We start from the raw sequence: 11,409 nt of genomic DNA, 5'->3' as shown, positions 1-11,409 counted from the left end.
AAAAAAAAAAAAAAAAAAAAAAAAAAAAAAAAAAAAGAGACAGCAACGGATAAAAAAGACCAAGCTAGTTGCAGGTGTGTCCTCCTTTAAACAACCCGGGTTTACACAAAGGTTGTAATCGTTCATTTTACAAAAGAACACCCACAAGATTCCTTCCAGCGCTGAGTTTGGAGGTTTGATCCAATTTGCAGACGTTTGAAAATATCTAATGTCTGCACACTTTCTGAGGAAGGCCTACGGGTGAAGCAAGGAGTCCCAAACCCAAACAGGAAGCAGAAGCCCGCACATCTCCCTTCCAACCCTGGGCTAGGCTGGCATGCCCCAGCCCGTTCTCTGCCATGCAGCCTGGCACCACAGTCAAGTTCTGGCTTTGGAGTCACATTTGCCTGGGATCAGACCCAGGCATTGCTGTTTACTCGCTGTGTAAACTTACTAACTGTTCCAGTCTCAGTTTTCTCATCTACAAAATGGAGCTAATAATAGCTCTTCATGGGCGATTAGGAGGCTTATAGGATAATGAACATGGAGCACATCACATAAACACTCCCTTCGTTCTAGCCGTCAGTGTTCTTCCGCTATGCTCATTTGCCATGGTCTGGCCATGGCTCACTACACGCCTGGCCGCTTCGTCAACCAGACTCAGGATCCTCTGCTGGGCTTGTGTGTGGAGGTAGACGTGCTGCTGGAGAACTTGGAGGAGGGGGTCCCAGTGTCCCCTCCGGATAGACCTCTCACAATAGGGCTGAAGCCCGGCCGCAGCTAATGTCATCCTTCATCTTGAGAATCAACATCCAACAATTTCACGACTAGGCAGCTCATTCCACACGCCACAGACATAACAAAACCCTCCAGTGTTTGGGACAGAGGGCTTTTCTAAATCATTCTTTCTTACGTTCTAGTCCATAAAGCAGGGATCCTCAAACTTTTCCATAAAGGGCCAGAAAGGAAATATTTTAGGCTTTGCAAGCTATTCAGTCTCTTGCAACTGCTCAGCTCTGTGTTGTAGCATGAAAGCTGCCAGAGACGGTACAGAAATGAAAGGTTGCCTTGTGTTCTAATAAAAGGTTGTTAACCAAAACAGGTGGCGGGCCAGATTTGGTCCCTGGCCCACAGTTTGCTAACTATGGTAGGTGTATGCATGCAGGAGTGCCCTCACCCACGGGTAACAACTAAAGCATGACCAGAGGCTCCTAGCCATACAAGGTAGTACACACGCGCACACGCACACACACGTGCACACACAGACCACACGGAGCCAGTGAGCTACGCCGGCTCAATGACTGACATGGAGTTCACACTTGATATGACATATGTATTTATTTATGTACTTATCTGATGGATGGCAGGATGGGTAGAGGTGGAAGTAGGTGCCACTGTAGGTGAGCAGGATTATGGCCACTACAGAGGGAAGATCATTAAAAAAATTCTTGCCACGTGGCTTTGGGACATGGTTCTGTACTTTTATTTGAACAGCGATAGAGCTAATATTTTTGGAACTGTGATGGATCACACAGAAGGAGGGAGTCACTCCGGAAACACCTGATTCTGGCAGAGCTGGGAATGGGGCCAGGTTCCCTCACCTTCTCGGAGGAGCAACCATCGTCACCCCCAGACCACTCTGGACAGGGGAGGTATTAAGGACAAAATAGACAAGGGCTTCGGCATTTTATCTCAAAGAAGCGTTTTGTTCTAAAAGGTGTTTCGGGCTTCCCTGGTGGCGCAGTGCTTGAGAGTCCACCTGCCGATGCAGGAGACGCGGGTTCGTGCCCCGTTTCGGGAGGATCCCACATGCCGCGGAGCGGCTGGGCCCGTGAGCCATGGCCGCTGAGCCTGCGCGTCCGGAGCCTGTGCTCCGCAAATGGGAGAGGCCACAACAGTGAGAGGCCCGCATAACGCAAGAAAAAAATAAATAAATAAAAATAAAAAAATAAATAAATAAATAAAAGGTGTTTCCCTGGGCTTCGCTGCCTTTCACTCCCAGGAATATAAAATCAAAGGAAACTGGGGCATCGCATACATGCACGTGGCGATTTCTCACTGGCCATGTTTGATAAAGTCAGTAAAAACTGGAAAGCCATATCCTTTTGTGTTAGGAGAGTCAGCTGGGGACAGTGAGGGTTGCGTGACTATCTCTATCCGTGCATCCAGCAATGCCTCCTGCAGCTTGTTCCGTGCCGTCTAGGAAAGGGCCTGCGAGGAGGGTGCTGGTAGGGCCAGGCTGCTGAGGCATCACTGGTGGCCCCTACACACCCTCCTACCGGAGACAGTGGGCTTTCCTAAGGCCCACAGGGTTGAGAGCACCCTGTGTGGTCCCTCACTTCTCCCCTAAAGCAGCAGAATCCTTGATGATATCGGCATCTTCTGGCTTGAGGGACCCCGCAAAGTGCTTCAGATGAACTTCCTCAGGCTGGGCAGGGTGTCTTTCTCGAGTACTTGCATCCCTTAAGAGGGGAACCAGGGCAAAGTTTTTCCAGTTCCTCCCTGCAGCTGAAAGATGAAACACTATGACTGCCTTGGAAGGGGCAAAACGATACCAGACAGTCGTTTGCTGGCCTTAGCACCCTCCAGATAAAAGGGGGCACAAGCACATCGGTGCTTCCGGAACACAGGGATCAGTGTCATTTCCTCTTTCCTCACCTGATCAAGGAGGCTCACCTGCTCTGGCAGCTCCTAAATTCTCCTCTTCGACCCCACCCCGACTTGCCTGTGGCCTCAGGATTGTCCGGTGCTTGCTGCTTTCAGCCTCGGTTTCCTCCCTGCCCATGTGGGAGGGAGAGCAATGCTGGGGCTGCCCTGGGAGCGGCTCCACACCAGGTCAGCTGCAGGGTGATGAACCCCAGCCAAAGAATGAGGATTTGGGGTTCAGGCCCCACCAGGGAATAGCAGATTGGGAACAATGCCAAGGGAAACATGGTGACACTGGGCCTTGAAGTGGGCTCTCATGTGTGGCCTGAAATCCCAGGAAGCCCCTGAGGAGGACCCACTGTCACCCCCAGAGCGATCTCCAGCCCCTCCCTCCCCCCCCCAGCAACCTCAGAGAAGTGACAGCCAAGAGGAACAGCTGTACGTGCTCTCCTTCCGCTTGCCAGAGCCCTGGTCAGCCAAGCCTCTGCCTGGCCATCTTGGGTCTGATCTTTCTAGAAAACCAGCCTGAATTCACACCTTTCGCCCTCAGGCCACAGTTCAGGCTCCTCTGCTGGTGTCCTGCACTGGTCACATCTCAAAGGCATCAGGAATATGGGAGGCTGGGCCCATTGTGACCTCCCAGCTGAATTCTCCAGGCCTCGGGTTTCCCCTGGGCCCGCAGGCTGACACTGGCCTGCCCCCGTCCACCACAGCCTGATACAAGCACCAGGAGGATGTTTCAGGGAAGGCATAGAAGCAGGAAGCCTCCACGGGGAGACAGGCCAGGTGCTCACTGAAGACACCATCTTCTGGCTGGATGGATGGTGGGGATACCCCCGCTCAGAGACCGCTTGGCCCAGCTCCAGTCCCTGGGCCCTCAAAGCAGGCATGGGGCTCCCAGTGCCTGCTTCCCACAATCCTGTACGAAGACCCCCTCACGTGCTCTCCTTAGCTCAGCTACTGACCACTTTCCTCCCTGCCCTTTCTCTCTTGCGTTCCCTCACGCCTTCCCAATCACTAGTGCTATGTGGGTGGGGAGAGTTCCTTGTTACCTGAATAATCTGACTATTCATTACGGGAGTTTCCACTGTTACGAGGTTGTATAGGAAAGCAAAATCCTCAGGAAATACTCCCTAATTAAGCATAGGTGTGAAACCAGGGATCCTCTAACCATCTCCTAGCCCCTCCCCAAGTAACATGAGTGTGTGTGTATCCCTGCCACCGGATCAATGTCTTTATTAATAGCACAGTGAATGTGCGATGCCTCAAACAGCCAACAATGTCATGCAAACACGGTGCAAATCAACTGCAAAGTGAAACAGCAAATCTTGTAAAAAGGTGTGTGGTTTCATGAAATCAATGAGAGCAACGTTGGAAAACTACTCAAACCACTTGCAAAGCCGTCTTTGAATGGCTCTGTGGTGAAGCTGGACCAGTTAACAACCGAAAAAGAGATAATAAGTATTATGACATGACACGGGGAGTGCTTCTAATGAAACTTGTGGGGAAAGTATAGGACTGCAGGAGGCTCTCGGGAACACTGATGAAGGCCTTGAGTAGTTTTCCAAAAGTAAGCCTCTTAATAAAATAGATTTCCACTTCCAGCTCTGATGGAGTATCTAGTACTGGGCTAGCCATCCTGCTATAAACAATCATAAAACTGGCCAAAATACATGCAGCAAATGTCTTCAGGCATAAGACAACAGACCGAGAAGCTGCAGTTGCTGAGAGAAGTGAAATTCACAGGGTGAGCCCTGTGATCGCCCTAACGTATTGCTTAGGGACAAGTTCTCAGACTACAGTGAGCAGTGAGCTGGAGTCTAAGCACAGTGTGGCAGTGCCTCTGAGCTAAGGAAGAAGGGAGCAGAATTTTGAGCAGCCGAAGCAGCTAGAATCTGTGGGACAGGGTGCAGGAGATGAGAAAGAAGGGAGCTGTAGGGGTAGAGGTCCAGAAGTCTTTGGGGTGGGGTCCCCCCAAGTCCTTGGCTGACAGTTGGGCTGTACTTGCACAGGCTTCTCAGACAGTGGATGCTATGAGGTTGAAAGTGGGATAGAGAGACCAGAAGTTGAGCCATACTGAGGGATATTGGAGATCCAGCCCAGCCAGTGGAGAGACCTCCTCACCACCCTTTTTCTACTCTGAGGATCAAGCTAAAATACCAGAAATACCCTACTTACTGTACACGCACTAAAGTAAGATCTACTCAAGACCCACCCTAAAACGCCTCTAACCAAGCCCCGACAAGCTCCACAGTGGAAACAGTTTGGAGGTTGAGTCCTACAAGTTTGATGGGATTGGCAAATACCTTGGCATTTCCACAGGTATACCACAGTAAAGGTTAAAACTAAGCCTACACAAGTTCAAGGTGATTCATCAGTAACTGAACTGCCAACTAGGATAAAAATTCAATCAACTGTCTCTACAACATAGTATTACAATCCCCAGTATACAATTTAAAGTTACTAGACATACAAGAAACAAGGAAATGTGACTCACAGCCAGGAAAAAAACCAGTCAATAGAAACTGACCCAAATAGAAATTCCATAACCAATAGCCTAACACTTGAAATGTAATATTCACTGGATGGGCCTAATAGCAGTTTAGAGATGACTGAGGAAAGTGTCAATGAATTTGGAGACAGATCAATAGAAATTATCAAATTTGAGAAATAGAAAAAAATTGAGGAGAAATGAACAAATGAAACCCACAGGACAATATCAAATGGTCTAACATGCATGTAAAAGGAGCAGATAGGGAGACTAAAGCAAAGTGTGTATAGTTTCCAAACATATCGATGTACAGATCCAAGAAGCGCAGCAAACCCCAAGCAGAATAAAACCAAAGAAAACCACACCTAAGCATATCTTAGTCAAACTGCTGAAAACCAAAGACGAAGAGAATGTTTTGAAAGCAGCTGGGGCTGGGGTTGGGGGTGGGGGCGGGGGGGAGGATGGGGAGACACACTACAGACAGGAGAACAGCAATGCAAGTTATGGGTGAATTTTCATCAGAAACAATGGAGGCCAGAGGACAGCAGAGAAGCACAGTTTAAGTGTTAAAATTAAAAACAACAACAACAACAAAAACCCTGTTAACCTAGAATTCTATATCCAATGAAAATAACCTTGAAACATGAAGATGAAATCAACATTTTCAGGTAAACAAAAGCTGATATAAAACTAATCTATACTGATAGAAATTAGATAGTTACCTGGGATGGGGAGGGTGGAATTGACTACAAAGGGGCATGAGGGTCTTTCTGGGGTGATGGGAATGTTCTGTATCTTGAGTGGGGTAGTGGTTGCCTGAGTGTGTACATTTGTCAAAACTTAGCAAACTGTGCATTTAAAATGTGTGCATTTTATTGTATGTAAATTACATCTCAATAAAGTATACTTTTTAAAGTTTGTGAAATATGAAAAATGAGCTTCTCTATGAAGCAATATCAAACATGCAGTGTCATGCTAACAGGCAAGTTTGCCTGAGAAATCATGCCCTTTCCCCGAACGAGCCAAAAAAAAAAAAAACAAACTATCAACACTTGATTCATTTGTTCATTTAAGAATTAGCAACATTGGGCTTCCCTGGTGGCACAGTGGTTAAGAATCCGCCCGCCAAGGCAGGGAACACGGTTTCGAGCCCTGGCCCGGGAAGATCCCACATGCCGAGGAGCAACTAAGCCCGTGCGTCACAACTACTGGGCCTGTGCTCTAGAGCTTGCGAGCCACAACTACTGAGCCTGCATGCCACAACTACTGAAGCCTACATGCCCAGAGCCCGTGCTCTGCAACAGGAGAAGCCACCGCAATGAGAAGCCCGTGCACCGCAACGAAGAGTAGGCCCCGCTCGCCGCAACCGGAGAAAGCCTGCACACAGCAACCGAGAACCAACGCAGCCAAAAATAAATGAATAAAATAAATAAATTTGTTTTTAAAAATTAAAGAAAAGAATTAGCAACATCGGCAAATTGACAAAGTAGTCAGCTCTAAACACCCATGCCTCCACAAAAACAATTTTTAGAAAGACAGAAACTTTAGAACCAATGCAGTCAGAACTCTGGGAAACAGTCCAAGGTTTATAGCAACTTCAAAATGTTAGGGAGCTAAAACTACAAAACTCTTAAAAAAAAAAACAAAAACACAAGGGACAGTCTCCCTGACATTGGATTTGACAATGATTTATTGGCTATTACCCCAAAAGAATAGGCAACAATGGAAAGTAATGGATAAATTGGGCTTCACCAAAATAAACGTTTTGTACATCAAAGGGCAACCCACAGAATAGGAGAAAATATTGACAAATCATATATCTGATAAAGAATTAATATCCAGAAGATACAAAGAACTCCTATAACTCGACAATTAAAAAAAAATTTTTTTTAATGGGCAAAGGGCTTGAATAGGCATTTCTCCAAAGAATAGCTATAGATGGCAAATAAGCACATGAAAAGATGTTCAAAATCATTAGAGTCATTATGGAAATCAATGAGCTGCTATTTCACACCTATTAGGATGTGGCTATAATCAAAACGAAAACAGGAAATAACGAGTGTAGGTGAGGATATGAAACCCTGGTATGTTGCTGGTGGGAATGTAAAATGACTCAGCTGCTTTGGAAAACAGTTTGGCAGTTCTTCAAAAAAGTTAAACCTAGAATTACCACATGATCCAGCAGTTCTACTACCACCCAAAAGACTGGATATTTGGAAATCAAAAAGAATCTTGTACACTAGTGTTCACAGGATAATTCACACTAGGCTAAAAGGTGAAAACAATACTAATGTCAGTGAACAGATGAATGGATAAATAAAATGTGGTATATACATTCAATGGAGCATTGTTGAGTCGGACACGAAAGGACAAATGTTGTGTGATTCCTCTTATATGAAGTACCTAGAATAGGGAAATTCATAGAGACAGAAAGTAGAACAGAGAGGTTGGGGGGAGGGTGAAATGGAGATAACTGCTGAATGGGTACAGAGTTTCTGTTTGGAATAATGAAAACATTTTGGAAATAGGTAAGGGTGATGCTTACACAACACTGTGGATATAATTAATGCCACCAGATTGTACACTTTGAAAAAAATGATTGAAATGGCAAATTTCATGTTATATATATTTCACCACAACTTTAAAAAAAAAGAAAAACAGACTTAGTGCAGGGTTGTAATTATAACTCAAAATGTGTTCAATATAAGACTAGGTTTGCCTCATTTTTAGGTAAATATCTTCCATTGGACCTTTCATTTCATGTCCACTGTTAAAATGTTTACCATTAATGATGAAAGGACTTTTTTTTGGTGGTGATTTTCCACGCGGTTCCTCCGTTCAAGGTGTACGTTTTCTCCTCCCACTCTTCCCTCCTCTGCCTGCCTGGATGTGTTGGGCCGGGTGAGAGTCCCTGTTTGTGTCCGTAAGCCTCACGGAGCTGAGGACAGACTCTGGGTGTGAGGACTAGGGAAGAGGAGACAGGGCACCCACAGGGAGGCTGGACGTGGGCTGATGGCTTCCTCTGGGGCACTGACAACGAGGGGGGCGTGCAGAGCCAGCGGGCACGGGCACACGGAGCAGTGGGCTGCGCAGGCGTGCAAGAGAGCACGGGAGCGCCCATGACTGTGTGGGTGGCTGACACCTGGGGCTGCTCCAGGGGTGGGGGACCCCAAGGCTTCAACTGCCCACCTTCCCCTCACCTCGGCCCGACCGCAGGGAGAAGCTCAGGGTGCGTTTGATGCCCTCACAGTTGCCCGGGTCTTCATTGATGATGCCCACGTTGGTGTTCCAGGTGGTCCAGTTCACCTCGTCCACCCTGCAAGGGGAGGAGGTGAGGGAGCAGGGAGCTGGTGGTCCACAGCCAGCTTCCCCGCCCCGCAGGCCACGCCCGTAGACCAGGATGGGGAGACACAGCTGGCGAGAGGAGGGCGCGGAGGGGTCTGCCTTTTGGACACCACTCCTGAAGATGAGTTCTCTGACCACACTGTGGGACCCAGGAACTTTAAAGATTGGATTCCTGGTTCCGACCCTGATCGCTAGGTGACCCCATCTGGACACCTCATTTACCAGTATTTCACGTCTTGGTGCCACCATCTGGGATCTATGGTGGGGCCCCCATGCCCACAGTCAACCCCTAGGGCAGCCCCTGTACCTACAGCTGCCTTGGGAGAGTCCTTTATGTTCATGACTGGGCCCAAGATACCCTGAGAAAGGCTTATGTTCCCACAGCTGGTTCCAGGTGGGTCCTCCATACCCATGCTAAGCCCTGGAATGGCCCCTGTACCCACAGCTGGCTCTGGGTGAATCCCCAGGCCCACAGGTGAGCCCTGAGTTAGGCCTCTGTACCCACAGCTGATTCTGGGTGGGTCCCAATATCCATAGCTTAGCCCCCAAGTTCCCCAAGCTTTGATTCTTGCCTGGGAATTACCTGAAACACCACCTGTAGTCGTCCTTGCCGTCAGCTGTGTACCCCACCTGCAGCAGCTTGCCTGAGCGAAAGGCCTTCCTCATACACTTAAGGAAGCTCTTCTCCGTGTCCAGGATGGTGATGGCTCTCTGCAGGACGACACAAAAGGCAGAGGGGCAGAGGGTTCATCCAGGAGCCGCCCCTGGCTGCCAGTGCCACCTGCCAAGATCAGCGTCTGCAGGGTCTCTCCCCGTCCCTGCGCCTCCAAGCCAGACCTCCAGAACCCTCTGCACCAGGCTGGTTCCCACAGCCAGGCGGGTGCACAATCCACGGATGGAGCTCAGACCTGCACAGGCGCTGCTGGTGCCTTCCGGGTCTGGGCAGGGCAACCATGAGTTAGATGGAGTGTGCCAGTCCCAGTTTGTCCCCTGAGGAGCTCATAAAGGGGCAACGTAGTGTAGTGGCTAAAAGCAGAGGCTCGGGGGTGAGACCGCCTGTGCCGAGTCCTGGCTGGGCTACTTACTCGTTACCTTGGACACAGATACCTAACTTCTCTAATGCCTCATGCCTTCACCCAAAAACGGGGAGAGTGAGAGTGCCCTCTTGGTAGCATTATTGTAGGATTAAAGAGAGCACGTACGTAAGACACTTAGAACAGTACCTGGTATAGAGCCAGTGCTACTTAATAAGAATGATGCTTTTATTATTTGTTGGAAAGGCAGATGTAGACCAGGTGTCTCAAAGAGGCAGCTCTCAGGGCCCATCCCATACTAGCTGCTTCCTGAGTCTGGTCTCTGGTGCCCACTCTAGATGGAGTTCCTCTGCGACAGGCACCCCCGTGGGGCTGAACCCTCCATCTCCTCCCCCCAGGGACTGCCCAGCCCACAGTAGACACAGAGTCTGCAAACACCCGCTGGTGACCCTGGGCAGGGACCCCTGTGGGAGGAGCCAGGGGGAACCAACTGAGGGAGAGGCTGCTGCCTGAGCCCGCGGCCTGGCTAGGCTTCCTGCACCCTCCCCAAAGCTTGCAGGGGACCCCCTCGCGCTGCACACGCCCCACCAAGCACCCACCTGCAGTTTCCAGATGTTCTTGCTCTCCTGTGCAATCTTGTTGACCGTCTCGCCCATGAGGGCAATGAGCATGTTGAGCAGGAGGATGTATGTGAGAATCACATAGGCCAGTAAGAGGGTGACAAAGACAGCCTTGAAGTCATAGTTCTCCGTGAACTCCAGGTCGCCCATGCCGATGGTGAACTTGAACAGCTCCAGACACGTGGAGTACAGGCTGTTGTAGGAGCTGTCAGACGGCCGGCAGCCAGGACCTCGCCACCTGTGCGACGTCGACTCAGCCGACACGGAGCCATTCTTCCCATCCTCAATCAGTGTCACCACCGCTATAGGGCATGGGGAACATGTGGCTGGATGGAAGCCAAGACCCCAGGTTCCCCAACATGCACAGCTACTACCCCCAGGATGGGTCTGTGGCAGGAACTCTGGCTTGGCTATGAGGCACCTTTGTGTGATTTTTGTTTTTAAAAGCACTCCCTTTTTTTTGTTTTGTTTTGTTTTTGTATTTTTGTTTTGTTTTTTGTTTTTTTGTTTTGTTTTGTTTTGTTTTTTAAAAGCACTCCCTTCTTCAAAACTGTCAGTTTGTCATAATATACTGTTTTATTAATAGAAAAATTTTATCATCATCTGCTAGGGGAAAAAAATGCGAAAATAAATATATAAATATATATGCACAATGTGATACAGCCACATGTGTGCAGTGCACAAGCTGCCTAACCTTACATGTCAGCCCTGGGTCCACATCTACTTTCTCAGTCACACCTTTGTCTGCCTGTGACCCTTAGAGGGTAGCCCAGAGCCAGCCCATTCCAGAACCATGGGGGCTAAGCAGCTCAGATCAGAATGGCTTCTTGCTGCGTTCGGTACTCTTCTTTGGGAGATGTACTCCAGAGCCTGAGAGCTTCTGTAGCAGCTGTGCCCCATGGTTACTGCATAACCCCCTTGGTCTTATCCCCTCCTGTGGCTCAGACCAAGTGCCAGAGCCCACACTAATCCCCATCAGATCCCTTCCAGTCAAAGCTGCCCATCACTCCCAGACAGGATACCACGTGAACCATGTAAGAGTAGGACTCAGATGGGGATCAAAGCAGGACTCAGTTGCTAAGAAAATGATGTGGTGTGTCAAAAGGACACAGGAGCCAGCTGCAAGGGACGCCTAATGACTATTTCTCAGAGAATTTGAGAATGAAAAGAAATGATAATAGTAAGGAGCTATAACACACTTAACAAAGTGAGAATCCACACACAAAAAAGAGAACCAAAGAGGCCCTACTGATGTAAATAAGTAAATCAATGTAGGAGAATGGAAACCCCTTCC

General features: G+C 48.7%; 1 protein-coding gene across 2 annotated transcripts in view; it reads right to left on the bottom strand.

Moving 5' to 3' along the window:
• Positions 1–2,314: 2,314 nt before the first annotated feature.
• TRPV1 (transient receptor potential cation channel subfamily V member 1) overlaps positions 2,315–11,409 on the bottom strand; it is a 24,071-nt gene continuing 14,976 nt past the window's right edge. For both annotated transcript variants that reach the window (XM_007454184.1, XM_007454185.1), the window contains 4 exons: positions 10,095–10,417; positions 9,045–9,172; positions 8,317–8,432; positions 2,315–2,487 (listed from right to left, as the gene is read on the bottom strand). In XM_007454184.1, coding sequence (XP_007454246.1) covers positions 2,315–2,487; positions 8,317–8,432; positions 9,045–9,172; positions 10,095–10,417 — 740 coding nt within the window. The remainder of the gene's footprint in view (positions 2,488–8,316; positions 8,433–9,044; positions 9,173–10,094; positions 10,418–11,409) is intronic.

The sequence above is a fragment of the Lipotes vexillifer genome, unplaced genomic scaffold (assembly GCF_000442215.2).
Source record: "Lipotes vexillifer unplaced genomic scaffold, Lipotes_vexillifer_v1.1 scaffold680, whole genome shotgun sequence".
Taxonomy (NCBI): domain Eukaryota; kingdom Metazoa; phylum Chordata; class Mammalia; order Artiodactyla; family Lipotidae; genus Lipotes; species Lipotes vexillifer.
Note: the sequence above shows the minus strand (reverse complement) of the source record. Positions and strands in the feature narration are given on the sequence as shown.